The sequence below is a fragment of the Andrena cerasifolii genome, chromosome 3 (genome assembly GCF_050908995.1).
Source record: "Andrena cerasifolii isolate SP2316 chromosome 3, iyAndCera1_principal, whole genome shotgun sequence".
NCBI lineage: Eukaryota > Metazoa > Arthropoda > Insecta > Hymenoptera > Andrenidae > Andrena > Andrena cerasifolii.
Window position 1 is genome coordinate 6402076 of NC_135120.1, and position 21722 is coordinate 6423797.

General features: G+C 36.1%; 1 protein-coding gene across 4 annotated transcripts in view; it reads right to left on the reverse strand.

The window, feature by feature from the left end:
- Window positions 1–21722, reverse strand: part of LOC143366975 (uncharacterized) — a 238064-nt gene that overhangs the window by 115662 nt on the left and 100680 nt on the right. For all 4 annotated transcript variants that reach the window (XM_076808506.1, XM_076808505.1, XM_076808504.1 and 1 more), the window contains exon 2: window positions 7471–7582. In XM_076808506.1, the coding sequence (XP_076664621.1) occupies window positions 7471–7582 (112 nt within the window). The remainder of the gene's footprint in view (window positions 1–7470; window positions 7583–21722) is intronic.

Sequence of the window (21722 nt, forward strand, 5' to 3'; positions counted from 1 at the left end):
CGGTTCCAGAGCTTTTATAATTCTGATTTGTAGTACTATTTTTATGCTAGACTGCATTTCATTTAAGAGCAGACTCGTTCCACGCAGGGATATACTGTTGATTGGTAGGAAACCGGCCGGGAAGGAGATAGGACCAATCGCGTGTGTCAGGTTTACTCTTAGGTGGAATGCTATGTATTAAGTCAAGTGGGTCAGGTCTACTCTTAGATGGAATGCTATATACTAAGTGAAGTGTTCCAGGTCCCTCCTTCAAACCGTCATGGAGTGATTGCACGTATGAATGGAAATATAAGGTGGCGTACAGACTTGAGCACGAACAAGGACGAGGTAAGCCGAGGCCGAATGAGCATGCAAGTGTAGACGTCGTTCCGGGACATGTTAACAAGGGAAGTTCGGTTACCCGAACATTCCGATTGTTTTTTTTCAACTGTGCAGGTCTGTAGAGGACCTCAGTAGAAGTATCGGGAAAATTTTCGTTCGCGCCCATTTTCGGTTCTTCAGAGAGAAAACACCCCTTAAAGGTTCATGTGTGAGTTGCGTGCAAAAGTATTCGGGCTCCCTTTAAAATCGCATAACTTTTTTAAAATTAATCCAAACGACTTGAGTTTTTTTGTGAAGCTAGAAGGATTAGTTTGCTAGGTGACGTGATTCCTCGTTCTGAAAAAAAGCACTTGGTCGGAATAGCAAAAAAAAAAGTAGTAAAGGTTGTTTTAAACTTTTTTTTTATGAGCCTGTAATGAAAATTCAAAAAATCCGTCTGTAGGTTTAAGTATGTTATATACGTGCCTAAAATTTCATCAAAATCGGTTGACGTTGCTCTGAGCTATAAACGCTTAAATATCGCAGAATAAGGTCGAAAATCTCTGATTTCGGGAATTTCGCGATTTTCAAATTTATTCGTGCTCAAGTCTGTCCGCGGCTTTAGATAGTCACTGAAGAGATGCTACGCGACTTTTAAACTGCATGAAAATGAATAATGTAAAAACATTGTGAAAATCTTTAATTTTTTAGGAGTCCTAAAAATATCCATTGCTAGAAAAAATATTGGAAAGTTCCAATGGAAACAAAGAAAATCAACTTGTACAATAATTCATAAAAGTTCACAGTAAAAGTATAGAAGGAAGCGATTGTAATGGAGTAAAGAATATCGAAATTGTGCCACACAAATATGGAGAAAGATACATACAATAACAAATGATCAAATACTTTTTAGCCTTGCAATTAGTGTATTTATATATATTCACAGTAGAATATTGTTTCAGGTCAACCGTTCACTTCGAGCCCACTGCATTTGGTACAAGTAGGTACGATTGATTGTATGTATCAACGACGAGCAACGAACCTCAGAATATTTCCGACGAGTCCACCGGTATCCCAACTATCCAAATTCCAAACATTGACGATCGAGGGAAAATTTTGCCCCGGACTGAGTTAGAGAGTGCAACAACTTTCGAGTGGGAATACCACAGAATATCGGGATTCCTCTATTAGTAGCGTTGTCGCCGATTGTAAAACGACGTCGAGAGGCGGAACGTTTCGCCGTTAATAGTCCAGTGAAATTAGGATCTGTCTTCGGAATAAATGCCAGCATGCTAAATTTTGGTGTGGGTAGTTCGCGAATATCTCGTTAGCTAGCAGCTTTACGACGAAAATAGTTATTACCAAATTTATAGCTTAGGAAATTCTCTACAAAAAAGGTCCTATGAGTTTTTTTCGTAGGGGTGACCATTTTCATGTATGTCGGGTTACCAAGTTTCAACCCTCACACTTTTGACAAGGGAAGATCCCGAACCCGGAAATTCCAAAAATTATGAAACTTTGCAAATATGGAGGAGGTGTCCTACTGAGTACAACGCAATTTTTTTGCTGCCCAAATACACTCCACGAGGGTGCAATTGACCCCTGAAAATCCGTTTTTTCGATTTTGTGTTACAACTCGCGAACCGTAAGAACTGTAAGAACTATAAATTATCAAATGACAGTCCTAATTAAAAGAAGTAACTTTTTCCTCAACACTTTTATTCTATCTCCTACAGTTCGCGAGTAATAATACAAAATATTACAAAATTAGGGGGTCAATTGCACCCTCTTGGAGTGAATTTGGGCAGCAAAAAAAATTCCGTTGTACTCAGCAAGATATCCCCTACATATTTGCAAAGTTTCATAATTTTTTGAAATTCAGGGTTCGGGATCTTCCTTTGTCAGAAGTATGGGGGTTGAAACTTAGTAACCCGACATACACGAAAATGGTTACACCTACGAAAAAAACTTATAGAATCTTTTTTGTAGAGAATTTCCTAGGCTATAAATTGTATAATAACTATTTTTGTTGTAAAACTGCTGGATAACGAGATATTCGTGAAAAACAGTTTTTTTTTCAACCCTCTGTAAAATTTTTAGCGGCGGTCGAATCGATGGGGACCTTTGACATATTGTTTAAAACGACCAAATAAAGGTCCATACTAAAATGTAGCTTGCTGGGATTTAGTCCGTAGATTGGGTATATTTCCGTTTAATTTCACTGGACTTAAAGCTGGACCATTTACCACGCCATTTTAATAATTACAATTCGCGCTACGGAGTAATTGAGACGGACGTTCGGCAGCCCGTGCACGGGCACGTGTAACTTCGTGTCTCCGCGAGCGCGATCCGCTTATGTTACACCAATTAGAAAGTTGGGGTGTGTAACGCGACAACCCTTATTTCGCGCGCCGCGCAATTATCGATTCCCCGTACTTGAGGAAACCGCTCGTTTGATCCTCGGTAGCCTGGGGGTCAGCTCCAAGTCAAAGTTGCGGTTTAATGACGATTCCGTGGTGACGCCGACGCGACCGCTCGATCGTAGTTCATTGAAGTCGCCACCAAGGTACTTGTTACCGAGAATGGGGAACGCGAGAAACCTCCCTTTTCTTGCCCCTTCCTATTTCATTCAGATTAAGGGGTCTGTCAGTGCTTTAGAAACTTCGGAAAATCTAATTTTCTGAAAGAATGGGGTGCGTGGATTGTGTATGTAAAGTAGGGTTTATACAAAACCACTTTTTGAAAAAAACCGTTTTCGAATTCCACTATTACCAAAAAAAAGAGGAGATTGAACCGGTTTTCGAATGTTCACAAATAAAATATAAATAAAATTGAAAATACATATTTGTATACTTATTTTAAAAAATTTCAGTTTTTTTAAATAATTATCGAATTACAAAAATATAACAAAATAAATTATACTCTATCTATAATACAAAACCAAATAAATAAAAAACTGACATCCGTATAAATCCGTACAATTCCTGAGTTCATTTAATGTTTATGGATCTACAAAAATATAACACAAGAACTCCGTAGATTTTTAGCTTCTAATATTTACATTTGTAAATGTTGCAATCTTTTGAAGATTTTCTTTGTTTCTTTCTGGACATATGGTAATATAACTTTTTTTACAAAAACGGTAATAAAATTTGTAATAAAAAACTATTGCAATACATTCTAGAGACCTTGAAATTGACCCATGATTTTTTTCATAACGATTGGATTCTTTAGATGGTAATGGCAGTCGTTCGAAAATTGCGCTGGGTGTGAGCCACCCAGTATGTCAAAGTTAATCGAAAAATAGGTGTGTCCATGAAGGGTTAATCTTCAATTGTATTATTGCAAGTGAAGAGTAGAAAATTTATTAGCTTGATTAATGAAATATTAGCATTATTTCAAGAGTGAATTCAGTACACGAAACTAAACGGGTGGGGGGGTTAAGATTTCAGTAGTTTCTGTTTGAAGCTGAACTGGCAAACTGGTCTTACTTTTGAAAACTAGATAGGAGATTGCGAAAGTAGAATACGCAGAGAGAAAATAGAGATGGAGTAAGATCAGAGAAGTACACATCTCCTTTGGTCTACCTACCATATCAGTAAACTCATCAAGTAAAGGCACGTAGAAGACCCTGTCTTGTATGTGGAGAAGGTCGGTGTTATTAGGAGGTAAGGTCTGTTTGTAGAAATGAGGATTAACCGATCTTGCAGAAAAATAGAAAATACTTAGTAGAAAATCCCTTTGAAACTAGTAGAATTGTGCCTTTGTACACTTATGAATTCATTAATCTTCTTTATATTATTTAACCTACATCATGTTCGTGCTAATTATGTAAAACACTTTCATAATACTCTGTGAGTTATGTCGATTCGTTCTTCCGATAAAAGCAGTATGTATCGAAAAATTTAATAATAGTTTTTGCCAACGAAGGTGAATAAACGATACAACATAAGAACAATTGTGTATAAGTTGTGAAGAAAATTAAATAACACATGTATTTTTATTAAATTATCTTGCTATTTCTTAAACTGAAATCACTTTTAAACGTAGGTATGCATTTTATGAAATAATCCTTCTGGAGAACAATATTCATTAGTGTAATCAAAACTGTTTTAAGTTCAATTTTCGACGAATAGACAACTGGCATGGGTCTAAGGAACATCTCTACAAATAGCACTGTTAAAATATTTTAATTGAAAAAGATTGTAATACATAAAGTACGTTCAACATAAACCGTGTCCACGCCATTTCGTAGAGGTTACAGCACATATTGAATTGTGAGGTTATGTTACTAAAATTTTGGTGAGTAGAAATGCGGACATGACGGTGATTCCCTTGGCCCTGAACGTAATCACCTGTTTTGTATTTGAAAAAATTAAAAATAGTAAAAAAAACTCTACATCCAGAGCACGGTATCTGTTTTTGTTATTAAATAAGAATTTTTACTGCAAAAACTATTTTCTGCCCAATTATCGAGTACCAATTGGGAAATATTGTGAAAGCGCCATCTATTAAAGTAAGCTCTGTAATCGGTGAATCGCGCTACAGGACTGGTGTCACACAAGTATTGAAATATTGCAATAATGTTTTTGTCATTAAATAGTCTGCTAAATTTTACAAAATCGATCATCAAACAGTCGAAATTCCCAATACTGCCAATAACAGGTGACAACTAACCCGATTAGACTACTTTAATTTTCGCCACCAGATGGCGTAGCGGAAATAAGAAAATGCCAATAGTGACGCTGTTCCTTAGCACAACTAGAGTCACTATAATAAGAGTCTGGACACGAGAAGGCCACTTTTTCATTGGTCCGCCATTTTTTATCGAAATCCTGCGAGAGAGAAAGAAATATACACCATTTCACTCTTAACCACTCTTAACAACTCTTACGTTTATGGCGGTATTTTACTATCTATGAATCTGAAAATGTGCATTTGGATAGTACAAAAATAATGTTTATATATTCATAACGTAACCTTTTTTGGCCATTTTCGTAAGGAATATTTTTTAGCCATAAAGCTCGACGTTCGAGACTTTTGGGAAAAACTCTCAAAACATAACCCTTTTCTGAGGTATTATTACAAAAGCGTGCTGTGCATCCAACCATTTTGTACGAATCAATCGCAATTAGAATTTCTCGGGGCGAATCCCACTTACGCCCAAATCGCCTGTGAGTATCATTAGGGTGGGTTTCCGAATACGCGACAGGACGTATCGTCACGAATTTCAAAGTCGATTTTCTCGAAAATGAAGCGCAATATCAAAAAATTGTATTCCTTTTTCTCGACTTATTTACTCGTTACAAGTCGAAAAGAAAGAGTAAGTTTTTCTAACATCGCGCTTTATTTTCGAGAAAATCGACTTTGAAATTCTTGACGTTGCGTACAGGGAAACCTAGCTTAACAAAAATCATGGGCGATTTGGGCGTAAGTGGAGTTCGCCCTTGATATACCTATGTATATACCTATTTACGTGAAGTAAACAGAAGTAAAATACCGCCATAAACGTAAGAGTTGTTAAGAGTGGTTATGAGTGAAATGTATACCTCTTTCCCTCTCGTGGGATTTCGATCAAACATGGCGGACAGTGGCTCGTGTCCAGACTCGTATTATGGTGTCTCTAAGCACAACCGAAGAGGATAAAATAGAGTAGAAGCAGAAATATGCGATGCAAGCGACACCTGTTTATTCAACATATTCGTTGATTTAAAGGTGAAGAAAGTGTAAAAAATGGTTCGTTATCAAGTTAGAGGATGCCATAGATCACAAGCCAAAGACAAAAATCACCATTTTTTCTCAGAACCTGCAAATTTAATGATGTACGTATAATGATTGCAAGCAATAACCTAACTTTCAATGTTATTAAATAATGAAGTTTATGAAATTAGTGTCAATAAAGAAATCTCCTTTCACCTTCAATTACTTCCTTATACTTATACCTTATGTATAATTTAAAAAATTAATTTAACTTTATTTATTATATTTTATTTATATATGTATATGTAATGTAATATATGTATGTAATATTCATAATGTAATTCACCATTAATAAATTTTAACATAATATCAAGTTTACAGTCCTTTTCATTATTTCTCCTTTAATTAATATTTTAATTCATTCATTTCTAACTTTAAAATTTTTAAAATTGCCGCTTTTATCGAAATTTCGAGGGCCTGAAGCACCAGAGGGCGCTGAATCTCGTATATTACTTTTTAACACGGGCTCTTATGCGATGCTTCCACTCTATCTTATCCTCTTTGAGCACAACCAGCTAGAACACGGTCGAAAAATCATGAGTCTCTCATTTTAAAAGTTTTTCGTTGCTTATGCTGCACTTTGATTAAGCCCAACCTCGTGAACACTCGCATAAATGTTCAAATAATTTATAATTATTTTGTTGCAATACTAGTAGAAACGCAACGTTTATAATAATAAGAAAAAAAAATACGAATTGAGCAGAAATGGGGAGATGAGCAGAATTGGGACATTCACCTTATCATACAAAAGAATGCAACTGCATACTTGCATACGTGACATTTTACATGCATCGTGTAATTCGTAATTAATTTATTATTTTTATTGTCTTCTAAATATACTCAATTTTTACCTTTAACTAGTTTTGTAAATACATGTGTGTTCTAAGTAGGAACGGAACATCTACTCCTATATTCTTCTCTTTCGTATTTATGGTGACAAAATTCTTTGAAATCATTGACCCCGTACCATACATATATTTCTCCAGTCATAGTTATTTCGAGACTAACATCAAAGTAAGATCACTTGGAACAATTGACACCGTTCCACAAATATGATGGCCGGCCTTGGTAATTCACTAGTTAAATCATTAAGCCCCTTATATGACAGACACGAGTTATACATTTCTGAAGGAGGTTGGGTGTCTACTGCCCCACTTTAGAGGCGCAAACAGAATTCAAACTTCTAACAATGATCCGAAATTCCTGATGGGATCGATTCCTACTGTAATACAACGAGAAGTAACTTTTCGAAAGAGCTCCTCATCATTTTAGAATTATCATTTTCAAGCTAGTATTCTTCATTGATTAAGAATACTCTTATTTGTAGCCCACTTGAATTTTCGCGAACGTACAGTTAGCGCTAAAAATAACAGTAATGGCATTTTATAAAAATAGAAAATAAATACTTACACGTACGACTGATCAGCATCGTCAGCCTGTAGTTGGTCCCGCAGATCATCTATTTCCCTGTCGACAGACTTGCTATCGAGCAGTTCCCGAGGCTCCGCATTTTGGCAGTATCCTGGAAACAACAAAATTACGCTATATTTACTCTCTGTCGCATTATGGTATGGATTAGATACCGAAATAAATTGTTACTGATATTGGTAAGATAATTATAAGATTTTTTAGTAATCGCTTCGTAAATAATTTTTGGATCAGGCAAAAAAAGAATAGGATAATTTTAATTTAATATATTGTATATATTATTACACATAACATACATATATTATTTATTATTATATGGATTCTAGGGTTTGTCGGTTTTTAAAAACCGGATTTTTTTATGCATTTGTAAAATTCGAAAACCAGTTTTTAAATTAAAAAAAACGGTTTTATATACTAGAATTAATATGTAAAAATTAATTATTTAATTAATTAAAAACATTAACATTTTGACTTGAAATCACCTCGGACACAAGCATACATATTAGTAGGTAACAGTTTACTGTAAAACTAATCTTCATGGGTTCACAGTTTCTGAAGAAAAATACTAAATGAAATGAAGATTTATAATTTATATTTAGTACGGATTTGATTTATTTTAGGTTTTTTTTCATTTGGTTTTGTATGCATTGTATTTTATTGTGTTATATTTTTGTAGATCCATACATATTACATGACCTAAAAAATTATACGGATTATCTTTTCTTTATTTGGTTTTGTAGAGATAGAGTATATTTTATTTTGTATATTTTTGTAATTCCATAAATATTAAAGAAACTGAAAATGTTTAAAATAAGTACAAATATGTATTTAATATTTTAATTATATTTTTTTTGTGAAAATTCGAAAACCGGTGTAACCGGTGTTTTTGGGAATAGTGGAATTCGAAAACCGGTCTAACCGGTTTTTTTAGGAATAGTAGAATTCGAAAACCGGTCTAACCGGTTTTTTTAGGAATAGTAGAATTCGAAAACCGGTCTAACCAGTTTTTTGGTAATAGTGGAATTTGAAAACCGTTTTTTTTTCAAAAGTTGGTTTTTGTATAAACCCTAATAGATTGTATATACATATATATATAATAACCTGATAATAAAATAATTAATACTCTCTAGACTTTCTATAACTGTAAATTTTCACTATAAACCCGTCAGCATTTTGAATATCCCCCCTGAAAACTTATTTGAAGTTGTTCATATCTGCTCTACCTAAAAAAAAAGCTACTTAAAAAATATATTTTCGCCAGATAGTTATTTTTCTTAATCACTATTCTAAGATACTAAGACATTAGATCAAACCTTCATTCCAAACAATTCACTGACACACTTAATAAAAACTTTCATTTCCACAGGATTTTATTAACATTCCACGTAGTGTCGATCCAATATAATTACTTGGTATCAATTACTATGATAACAATGAAGATACTCCATACTATTATGCGCTCTACAATAAAGGTCTAACAATTGTTATCCATTAGTTATTTAATTTTCAACATTAAGAAAATTACAAAAATTCGAATGAAAGAGTAAAAAGATCGTGTGTGTGGAAATACGTGCAGGAGAAACTGCATATCACAAAAGTTGGACTAAAAGAATAATGTGCGATAAATGTATTATTAATATAATTAAACGCTTGAAAGAAATATACGATGCTAAAACATTCTCACATATCCATGAAACCTCTATTTCCATAGCTTCCTAGATATCTTGTACCTTTATACTTTATGTCTTATCTTATTTATGACTCTAAATGATCTGCACTCTCTAGCTATTGTGGAAGGAAACTTGATGTAATTTATGTGTATTGATACTATGGTTGCATGTATCAATAAATCTTAAAGGGAAACGCCACTTTCACGGTTTCAAACAATCCATTTTTTATACTTTTTTCAAGTTTAATACCTGAACGATACTTCCCTGAAATCTTAATTCGAGAAGTGAGAGCTCAGATATACATAACACTTTTTGTGAAAAAGCATCGTTTTCTCACAATCGATTTTTTTAAGTTCCTAAAATTGCCCAGGAATTATTTATCCAATCGATTTGAAATTGACCCCATATTTGTTATAACATTCTTTATCTATACATGTGTAGATATTGTGTTTCCCTAATATTTTTTAAAAAAGCTTAAAAAACTCCATATATTTTCGCAACATTTCTACTTTATTTCTTCAAGAGCTTCCAATAAATTCATATTTTTCACAGTTCCTACGTGCAAGAATAACTATAATTGAAGAGTCCTTGTAGAAAGCGCTGTAAATGCCATCAATTAAATTGCATAGGTACTACAGTATGGCACGTAGAACATTTTCTGATAATTTTTTTTTATTTTTAGCACTTACAGTATTCTCTACAAGGACTCTTCAATTATGTAGCTGTGAAAATTCTAGTATTTTTATTTCATTCTATTTAAAGCAAAGGAAATTTAACTACTGTGGGACAAGTCGAATCCGACAATTTCAGACTGGCAAAAAAATAATCCCGAAGTGACGACCGCTGATTTTGGTGAAATCTATACTATTATATAAAATTGAAGTTGCATACTTTGAAATGCGGTTTGTCAGTAAATATGAACTGAGAAGGTTCTAACGTTTTTATTTCTTTTTAAATAATAGTAGATCGCGACGCCACCGCCAGGTGGCGACCGGGCGAGCGCTTCTCGCTTGCGAAATAGCACCGCGGCGGCAATAAGTGGCCGAGGGCTCTCGAGTTTACAGTTAGCAGATTACAGATTATGAATCAGTCACACTTACAAAAATATCCTTGGAGACATATTTTTTTCTATTTGCTAATCACTTACAAATTATGAGTAACGTAACGTACACATACAATAATTTTGTAGAAAATCAAAACTCCAAAATTATCTATATTTCATATTTCAGTCTGTAGTTTACAAGAAACTTTACATAGTTACTATATGTATACAAATACTGATTCTTAATATAATACGTAAACAAGTTACTATTACCAAATGGCACTTACGTAGTTTACTTAGGCGTTTGTATGCACATAGTTAACTTTTATATGTATTTAAACTTTTTTCATTTTCCTAAAACTTTCCTAGACATTGCGCCAAATTTGTATCTCATCCCCAACATTGAGGTGTATTTTCAGCACCTAGGTATGACTGTTGATAGATAAAAAATACGCGTCAGATATTTTTGAAAGAAAAACTTCATACATCAGTCTTATGAAAATCGACGATGGTCACGTCACAGCTGTCCCTTGCAAAAGGTTCATATTCACCAGCCTTATTAAACCTTCGTTACAAAAATTGCCACAAACATTCTTTAAACCATACTTGTAAGGGTTCGAAAGAGTTCTGGAACTTTTCAGTCGGATTTATTTGAAACATGGATCGTGGAACTTTTTTAAAAATGTTCTCACATTATAAGTTCCCATGAGAACTGATAAAGTAAAAGTTCTTGAAAATGAAAGTTCTAGCTGGAATGGAACTTATAAAATATAGAAATAGAAATTTCTCTATAACAGGAACAGATATTTTGTTCATCAATATTAAAAAAGTTCTCAATCGTTGTAACAAATACTGAATATTATTTATTGAATAGTACTACAACAATAATAGATAATTATTACAGTTAAATTGATATTCTGAGTGTGTTATTTATTTGTAATATTTACCTACGTAGATATTTTTTACGCAGATATTATAGAATTTTGGTGCATTTTGGTTCATGTAAGTTATAAAAAATGTTATTTGGGTATTATTCTTAACAAGTTTTCTTTTCTGTTCAATACTTCTTATGAAACTATTAATTACTTATGTTATGATTTTCATACCTTTTATTAAATAAACACGAAGAATATGATAGTATATTGTTAAATAAAATTAATACGGAATAGTTTAATACTTTTGTTTATCTTATGGAACATTTTTTAATAAATGTTCTAATATAACTGTTTCCATGGAACTTTTATTACATAGGTTCTAAAATATCTTTTCCATGAGAGCACTTTCTAAAGAAAAATTCCACAGGAACAGATATTTTCTTAACCCTTCGTTGAAACACCTCTTTTTTTATCAACTTTGACATACCTGGGTGGCTCACACCCGGAACAATTTTTGAACGACTGCCATTCTTATCTGAAGAATCCAATCGTTATGAAAAAAATCATGGGTCAATTTTAAGGTCTGTAGAATGTATTCCAATAGTTTTGTGATTGAAATTTCATCACAGTTTTTGTAAAAAAAATCTAGATCTCCATGTGCCGAGAAAACACGAAGAAAATCTTCCAAAAATTATAACTTTTACAAATTCCAATATTAGAAGCTAAAAATCTACAGAGTTACTATTCAGATACAATATTTTCGGAGGAAAAATAGTTTGTAAGTCGGCTTTGGAAAAAAGGTATTTATTTTACACATAGAAGGTACAGAGCGTCAAAATCAGCTTATGGGTGGCTCACACCCAGAGTGTCAACGAAGGGTTAAACAAAACACATAAGTTCCACCAGAATTTTGTTAAAATTAAGAGTTCCAGAATTTTTTCGATCCCTTTATTAAAAGTGTTATTCTACCAAAAGGGGCTACTAAAAAGTGGTTTTCACTTCGCCCCTCAAATACTGGAAGTCACCCGTAAAAAATATCTCGCAACGGTATTGAAACAGGTCTCACTCGCGTCGATACTGTCGTGATATGAAAGCTCCGAAAAAAGGGACGAACAAAAATGGACATTTGTGAGGGACGGAAACGAGGTCCGTCCGCGGTACTCCGTCTGCAATGGGAAACAGAAGCGCGGGAGTTTCCATTTCCGGATTCGGGGAAGTTTCACCTGGGGAAAGTTTCCGCGCAGTACCAGATCTTAGAACTTCCCTTTGGCTCTGTTCAAACTTCGACCGGAAGTCAATGGAACCCTCGCCACTTTGCTACGCCGTGGAAAAGTACTTGCATACGCCCCTTGCCACGCCATTCTATCCGCCAGCTTTTCAGCTCGATATTGAACTTTTTATCGCGTCAAGAGGGGGGAACAAACGGTTAAAGGGAAAGGCGACGCGGAAACAAAGCGGCGGCTCGTAATAGTCGTTCCGCGTACAGATGCTCGCGAAAATCGCCACACCACGCGTTTCGCCAACTGATGGAATTTGCTTACGAGCTTTGCCGCCCCTGATCCCTTCGAACGTTAGCTACACAATGGGCAATCATTAGGAGGGAAAGCTTCGTAGGGATAATTGAAGAAACAGAAGAAGGCTGTTAAGTATAATGACCCCGTTATCGCTAGGCTGTAGCACGTTGTTTATTGTGAAAATGGCTTTGTACAGTGCTAGCCCTATTTTCTTTATGCGTGGACATGTGCTAATGTCACATACCTGAGGAACTCGTTAGTTAACTGACTTGCGTATTAACTCTAACACAGTTGGTGGCGCAGATTAATTAGCGAATAAAAATATTATTTTCGAAGATGATTGCTACTTATTGTTAGTGATAATGCTAAGAATGAAATTGTTTAGTAGTAGTTTGAATATATGTTGACAAGGTCCACACTAGGGTGTTTCATATTATAGGGTTAAAATTAAAATATTACATTTTTTTTTACTTTGCTCATGCCCTGATTCCTATTAATATAACAAGAAAAATTTAAAAATTTAAAAAACCCGACTGCTTAAAAAAACATTAAAAAAATTAATTTTTAATTTAATTTTTGTATTAATTTAATTTTTTAATGTTTTTTTATTAATTTAATTTTTTTATTGCTTTTTTAAGCAGTCGGGTTTTTTAATTTTTTTTAATTTTCATTTAATTTTCTTTTAATGTTTTTTTTTTATATATCCTGTAACATTCGGAACGTCAAGACAATTCTAAAGACACCTCATTTGTCCAAATCGGTGTATCCGTACAGACTCTAGAGCGTAACATGGACATACATACATAGCCTGATAAACACAATACCCTCCTTTGCGTGCCGCAGTCGGGTAAAAAGAATATCTGTCAATTTTTAGGGAGATTGAGTAATATTTAGAGGTTGTACACTTTGCACACTAAATAATATGTAGTAGGCTAAGTAAACACGATTTCCAGTGATAATTATTTTTATTCTGAAGTCCTTAAAGAAGAAACTAAACTTCAAAGAAGACTTAGACTTAGATAAATTTACATTTTATTATTATTATTATTGTTCACACCAATAAAAATGCTGCACCTTATTATTTTAGCCACATTTTTAAAGCCTGACAAAGCGAAAATAAGTACGGTAGACCGGGGACGGTAGTAACAGGGGGGCGAATGTAACAGGTTAATATCTCAAAACATATAATGAATATTAACACCAATTTTAGATATACATATGATAAACAATGACATTTGGAATACACACATCCATGTCCTAGCAGTATAGATACGCAACAGACATGGATAGTGAACAAAATAACTTTTCGATACCCTAAAGCAGAGGTGTCGAACTTCCCCACTCCGAGAGCCGCACGAGTCGGGCCCCCGATCAGCCGGTTCCCCCACTTATGTTTCTCCAGGCGTTGCACGAGACACAGCAGGGAGAGAGTGCGGCCCCGGAGGAGAAATTCATCAGAGTGAAGTTGGTGTGGAGGGGGCCGTTCTCCTACGGCTCTACGGAGCAGGCGAAGAGGAGAAGGAGCCACTGCGGCTCGCGAGGCGCTAGTTTAACACCCCCGCCCTAAAGCAGCGCTGTCCAGCGTAGGGGCCCCTCGCGCGCCTGCTTCCCCTTCCAATCTTTCTTTCCCGCAGCGTGCCTTCCGTTGTCAAGGAGACCGCGCGACGCTACGAAGGCTTCCATGCCGGGCTAGCCGGGCTAGCTTCTTCACGGTTTGCGTCGCGTGCTATTCCTGACAACACGGACGAGAGTGGGAGAACCCCAAGCTCCCGCGGGAGCGAACTTGGACAGCGCTGTCATAGACCTTACGATGCATCAACTGTCATTGGATGTCGTATGACTGTAAAAGTTCCTCCGGAAAAGTTTGACATTTTCCAGCCATATCCAAACCTTCGAGAAACATGTACAAATCGTACCTATAACTTTACCTTCTTAAATTTTCTTAAAATTCTTAAAAGACTTTCTTGAAAATTGTATTATCCCCTTTCACCGCGACATATACGCAGCCATGCATTTTTAACACTATGCGCAAAAATGGAACTGCTTTGTTCTTAAGTTAGTGAAACTCATTGTTTGTTAAAATTACAATTTTTGCTGATATTAATATAGATGAGATCCTAACCAAGCCAGCGCGCATGAAGACGTTACTGCAAAATCTAACTAAGGTCGTGTTCAAATATATTGGCCGGTGAGTTCGGATTCGCGAGCAGCGCGCGAGGAGAAATCAGCCATCACCACCTGACGATCGGGTATTGGCAGTTGAAGTTGCTCGGCCCCCGAAGGGTATGGTGGGGTAACGGGAACGCTACTCAGCTCCGCCTGAATCCTTATTCTTAGCGTAGTAGTTGTGTGCGTTACAAAGCTATGCGTAGCCGAATACGAGATGAAGCTATCAAGAAAGACTCAATGTTCTTACAAATAAAGCTCCTGAATTTTTGCGGACCTAACGCACACCTATTCTGATGTATGTATTTCTACGCTAAGAACTCAGTTTGGCCTACACGTTAGGAGCTTGGCGCTATCCCCACCACTTCTGACTCGCTCTTGTTCTGCGAAGGCGAGAGCGAGATGGAACGAGAGCAAGAAAGAAACGAGAAAGTGGTGGGGATGCTTCGCTGTGTGTCACGTACCTTACGGGCACCGAATCCCCACCGCGCGACGAGCAGGCCTAGCCCGAAAGAGAGTGAGAACGTAGAGAAAAGGAACACCGAGGCAGTGGTGGGAGAATACCCCTCATGAAACTCACCGGCCAATATATCTGAACACGACCTTAATTGTAAGTAATCTATAACTATATAGTACTACTTTAAAGCACCTGGCGTTGCCCGAGTAAAGCTTTGATTGTCACAGAGTATTAAGGGGGTGAAATAAAGGGGAAAGTGTGGAAGGTCCAGATTTCATCGCAGTCCATATTTTCCGCAAGGTTCTCGAGAGTAATTATGCAAAATTTGGTCCAGATCCGTTAGAAAAATCGGAATAAAAAGCAGGTGTCCTATATGTTATTCCTGTTCCTAGACTACGTGTATACAATATTTCAGAAAGATACACTTTCGCATTTATTATATTAGTAGGATTAGTAGGGTGTATTTAGCTGTGTAAAATTTGTAATTGTATTTTGTATTGTATTGTAATAGTAAATGTATGCCTTATTTATAAGCGTGTAGCTAATAACCTGTAGCAGTTGATGCGATAATATTAAGATCACCTGAGATTTATGACACAGACGTACGGATGACACTGGACTTCTAGGGCTCGTTATAGACGATCATAGACACGTGAATCCCTATACTAACAATCTTAGTGGTGGTTGTAAGTTACGATACCAGTGGCACTGGAGTCATAGAAGACGATGTTGTTTTCTCTAGACTCGTGACACCCAATACTAATGGGGCCAGCTACAAAAAGCCTTCCACCCTTAGTACATAAGATATATGATTCCCTACTCCAAAGAAACATCACAAGATCAAGTTATTCTTTTTTTTTATTGGGTGTGTATAGATGACACCAAAACCACTTTGACTTTTTTAATGACGTAATGTGTTCTTTAAATGCCTACGGTTATAGCCTATTCCGTGCCTATACGTGGTGAAAATAATACAAGTATAAAAAAATGTAAGATAAAGAGGGAGAAATCGATATATTTCTGGACTCTTTTCGAAAAATGTTTTCTTAGTGAATAAGATAAATAAGTATTTTAGAAACGATTAGCAAAAGTTCAAGTGCAGACGAATTATTCACGTTGTGGACTCATCGAAAGATAAAGTTAATTAATTCAAGCAGTGTTGGACTGTCTATGCCAGGGTTTCCCAAACTATGTTCCGCGGAACACCAGTACTCCGCTGAACCTGAATAGGTGTTCTGCGACAATTTGGAAAGGTTTTCATCAAAGTCATTAAGTGCTCTATTTATTCATATTTTATGTTTATATTATATTATAGTTTTGTATTTAAAAATAATTACTAAATAAATAATGTGTTTTAATAATTTTTTTTTTAAATTTTCCTAGTAGGAATTACCCCACCTAAAAATTAAGCTAAGTGTTCCGTTAAAATTTCCGGATTTGCTAAGTGTTCCATTGCAGAAAAAACTTGGAAAACCCTGGTCAATGCGATTATTTATGGCCTTAAATAGAAAAATAGCATCCGCGACAGTTCTTCTACTCTCCAACGATAATGTTGAGAATTTATTATTTCAGAAATGCATTACTTCCTTTTTACAATAAAGTTTAAAAAATTCCTAAATTTTTCTACTACTTTCTCTAGTTATCTTCCGTTATAATATAAACACAAGACTCTGAAGTATTGATAACTACCCTTTATTAAAACTGTATATTATATGTATGCATCAAATTATATGCTTTAACCCTTTCGCGACGGCGCGGCGATGGTAGCCGCCAATTTATATATATTGTTGCGAGCACCTTATGGATGGGAATCCATGGCCCGCTGGTGCTCGCGACCGTAATAAGAAGACAAGCGAGAAGAAGGCGATCGGATAGACCGCCTGTCAAGCTGTCATTGGAAAGCCAGACGCCGTCGCAAGCAGACCAATTAAGATTACGCTAAGCATCACGGGGTGGTGTACTTGGGAAAGATGGGAGACCACCTTTCTCCCGGTGCGCTGCTGTTGTTGGGACCCAAAAGAGAGAGGAGGGAAAAATGAATGACTAATGTTCGTTGGGCAATATAAGCAAAATGCTTGAAACGCCATCCTGTGTGAAAACACAGGAAAAACAAAAATACAAATACAAAAGATTACGATATTCTTTGCTGTTCAGTGTTCTCGTTTACCTTGTTCTACTTGTATGAAATCGTTATTATGGCAAGCCGGTCAACCCCCGTTACTCAAAATCATAACAATATTTTGGAATGCGTTCCGTGGACGTTGAATATATCCGACGCTAAGCATTTTGGATCGTTTTGCGGATGTCGGATATATCAGCGGTAGGCATTTTAGATCGTTCCACGGACGTCGGACATATCCGACGCTAGGCGCGAAAGGGTTAAATTATATGCATCATGATCATACTGCGAAAGTATTTTAATTATCTTATATAGGTACTTTTTTTGCGTATCTTGAAATCCCATGGAGATATTTAGTGTTGTTTCTCGTGGCTTACTCCGAATACACCTTCTTTAAAGCATTCGGTAAAGTTTACACTCTTTAAATTCGTTTAAGATTCTCTTATGCTGAAGACTCCCTAAACTCCCTATAATCATACTTTCTGAAACCTGTCTAATGATTCTCTGGATCTGTACCTAGGGTTTATCGGTTTTTAAAAACCGGGTTTAAAAACCGGTTTTTATTTATAAATTTGTAAAATTCGAAACCCGGGTTTTAAATTTAAAAAACCGGTTTTTATTTATAAATTTGTAAAATTCGAAAACCGGGTTTTAAATTTAAAAAACCGGTTTTCATTTATAAATTTGTAAATTCCGAAACCGGGTTTTAAATTTAAAAAACCGGTGTTATAGTATACTAGAATTAATATGCAGAAATGAATTAATTATTTAATTAAAAACGGTATCTTTTTTTCTTGAAATCGCCTCGGACACAAGCACATTGTAGTAGGTAACAGTTTATTGTAAAACTAATCTTCACGAGTTCATATTTTCAGAAAAAATTACTAAATGGAATAAAGATTTATAATCAGGGAACCGAACCTTAACCTGTACCCGGTTCGGTACGCCGTACCATCGATTAACCCGCCAAACCGGGTAAGAGAATTCATCTGTAACCCGAGTAGCCCGGTTAACCGGGTTAATGCGATTACAGTATTACGGTGAAAAACATAGTTGTAACCGTGTTTCCAAATAGAGATGAGTTGTATATTAATATCGGAGACTACTGGTTAGGGTAGTGCATGCACATGAAAGTAATAAATATACAGGGTTATCCGTTAAAACTGCAACCTACGCGCGCGCGAACAGACGAAAATGGCAACACCGCCTCACGGACCCATTCCACTACAACCATGCACCGTCCCAGCGTTCGGAGAGCTGCCAGCAACCGCTGGACAGCAGTGATGCCCGAGCTTCGAAAATTTAAGGATGGTTATTTGAAAATTGTACACATTTGTACGGATTTTAGTTATTTTCATTTTTTTTTAATTTGCTTTTGTACAGATAAAGTATATTTTATTGTTAGATTTTTGTAATTCCATAATATTAAGGAAACTAAAATTGTTTAAAATAAGTGCAAATATTTATTTACTATTTTAATTATATTTTTTGCGAAAATTCAAAAACCGGTTTAACCGGTTTTTGGGGAATAGTGGAATTCGGTAAAACCGGTTTTTTTGGGAATAGTGGAATTCGAAAACCGGTTTAACCGGTTTTTTGGGAATAGTGGAATTCGAAAACCGGTTTAACTGGTTTTTTGGGAATAGTGGAATTCGAAAACCGGTTTAACTGTTTTTTTGGGAATAGTGGGATTCGAAAACCGGTTTAACCGGTTTTCTGGGAATAGTGGAATTCGAAAACCGGTTTAACTGGTTTTTTGGGAATAGTGAAATTCGAAAACCGGTTTAACCGGTTTTTTCAAAAGTCGGTTTTTGTATAAACCCTGTCTGTACCCTCTAAAAAATTTCTAATTCACAGATTCTGTTTCACTATAGGGTAAACGCACCAATAAATGAACACTCAAGGCTAATGAATGAACACTTTTATAAAATTATGTTTGCAGCGCGATTGATTCCACGTGCTGCAAAAATTGTTTGAATATGAAGCAAGAAATTAAAAGAAGTTTCTAATTAATTAGTTGCTTATTTTAATAACTTATTTTACTCATTTTAATATAAAATGTCCATTCACTGGTACGTGTTCATTTATTGGTACATCCACCCTACTCACTTACCACCCTCAGAGTTCCCGCGTACTAGCGACAATTTGTAGTGCGACAATTTTGTCCGTGTGTCTCAGCATATTTTTTCGCGACAGAACTTTTTGTGCCCGCTTCAGTTTTGCAATGGATTTCAATAAGGTTGTTGCGATTGGTGTTCTCGTACTACGAGGAACTTCCTCGGAGGAAGGAAGGAAAGAAGCAGAAAACGATATTGGGTGCATCCACTATTCAGTGAAAGATTATTAAAGAAAAAGTTTCAGCCATCATATGATAATATCAGAACTTGTCCCACCAAATTGTATGCCTAATTTCGTATAACCATAGGAAGCATATATACTTGGGTCGAATTTATTATTATTAGGTTGGCAAGGATGAAATTTGTAGTTAAGAATATTGCCAACTTTAACAGCTTATTATTCGACATTGGCTTAATATTTTACCGTTCTGTTTTTTGGTTAGAAAGTAACATATCTCGCCTGTTTAAAGAAATCATTGTAAGCACTACAAAATATTAAAAACTTTTTTTAAAAATTAATTCGTCGGAAATTCGCACTATTATGAAGTATGAGTTCTTACGAGGAACTAAGGCATCGCAGACCGCGCGAAACATTAATAGTGTATTTGGCTCTCGTGTTACTACACAGCAGACAGTATCAAATTGGTTCGCCAAATTTCGTACAGGTAACTTTGACCTCACAAATGAGCCACGCGGTCGCCCAGAATCAAAGGTCAATAATGACGAACCAAAGGTCACCGTTGAGTCTGACCCATCTCAGAGTGCCTATGAATTATCGTTGAAGTTTGGTGTTAGCGAACAAACAATATTAACGCATTTAGCTCAACTCGGTAAAGTGAAAAAGTTGGATAAGTGGGTTCCACATGAACCGAGTGAAAAACAGAAACAAAAGCGTTTGGAAGCTTGCTTAATGTTGCTTTCTCGTCACAAATCTGATCCATTTTTTAATCGAATTGTCACTTGTGATGAGAAATGGATCCAATATGACAATCGCAAACGTTCAGCACAGTGGTTGGACAGGGATGAATTACCAAAACGCACTCCAAAGCGCAATATTCATCAGAAGAAGCTGATGGTGACTGTTTGGTGGTCTAGCGCAGGTGTAATCCATTATGATTTCATGAAACCCGGCTCAACGATCATAGCAGAAGCATACTGCAACCAACTGGACGAAATGATGCAAAAACTTAAAGAAAAACAGCCTAGATTGGTCAACAGATCCACTCCTATCTTATTGCATGATAACGCTAGACCACACGCTGCAAAAATGACTGTGGCAAAACTACAGGAATTGGAGTTGGAAGTTCTTCATCATCCTCCATACTCACCAGACCTAGCCCCCACTGGCTACCACTTCTTCCGCAATTTGGACAACTTTTTAATAGGAAAACAATTTAATTCCGACAATGCTGTAAAACAGGCCTTCCAGGAATTCATTGACTCTCGTCCGCCAGGGTTTATACCACCGGCCTGAACAACCTGCCGCTTAAATGGCAAAAGGGTATAGACAATATGAGTGCATACTTCGATGAATAAAATAATTCCTTATACTTGTAAGTTATCAACCAACTTTGCCTGTTTTTCTACAAATTTCATCCTCGACGACCTGATATAATACAGCAAAATTGTTTCAATTATCTCCACTTAACATTGATATCCGAATATTCGCCCAAGTCCTTGTTGTATATACTTGGTCCCTTCAGTACTCCGTCGAGACAAGCACAGGTCATAGATAACCAAGGAAAATAGTTTGATTAAAAAATGTTGGAGTTCAACGAGTCTCAGTGTTAGGACTAAGGGGCTGCGTTTCTCTTTTTCTGGAGAAGAGGGGCGAAGGGTCTTGACCGGGGCATAAGGTGACGACCGTAGCCAGTCTGAAAATTCTGACCAAACCGTGCAGATCGCGTTCCGTCTCTTAAAGTTTCTTTTTTCTTGTATACTTTTATGTATAACCAACTAACATTAATACGTGGACACACTGTGTATTGTCTATCTATACAATAAACCATAGTTGTGTTTATGGTGTGACATTTATTTTCAACCTCTGCGGAGTAATTTCCAACAAAAAAACATGTAATATATTTGCACTTTGGTTCAATGAACCGAACGAACGTTTGCACCGACCTAATATTCATAAGGCCAGGAGCTATAGAGGGACAGATCAGTCACTCCTCTGTTGCTAGACTCCCAAAACGAAAAAGTCACTATGCAGTCGGGTCGTCAAATGCGCGCGCACCCATAAGAGCCAATGCGAGCGCAACCAAACTGTAGCTG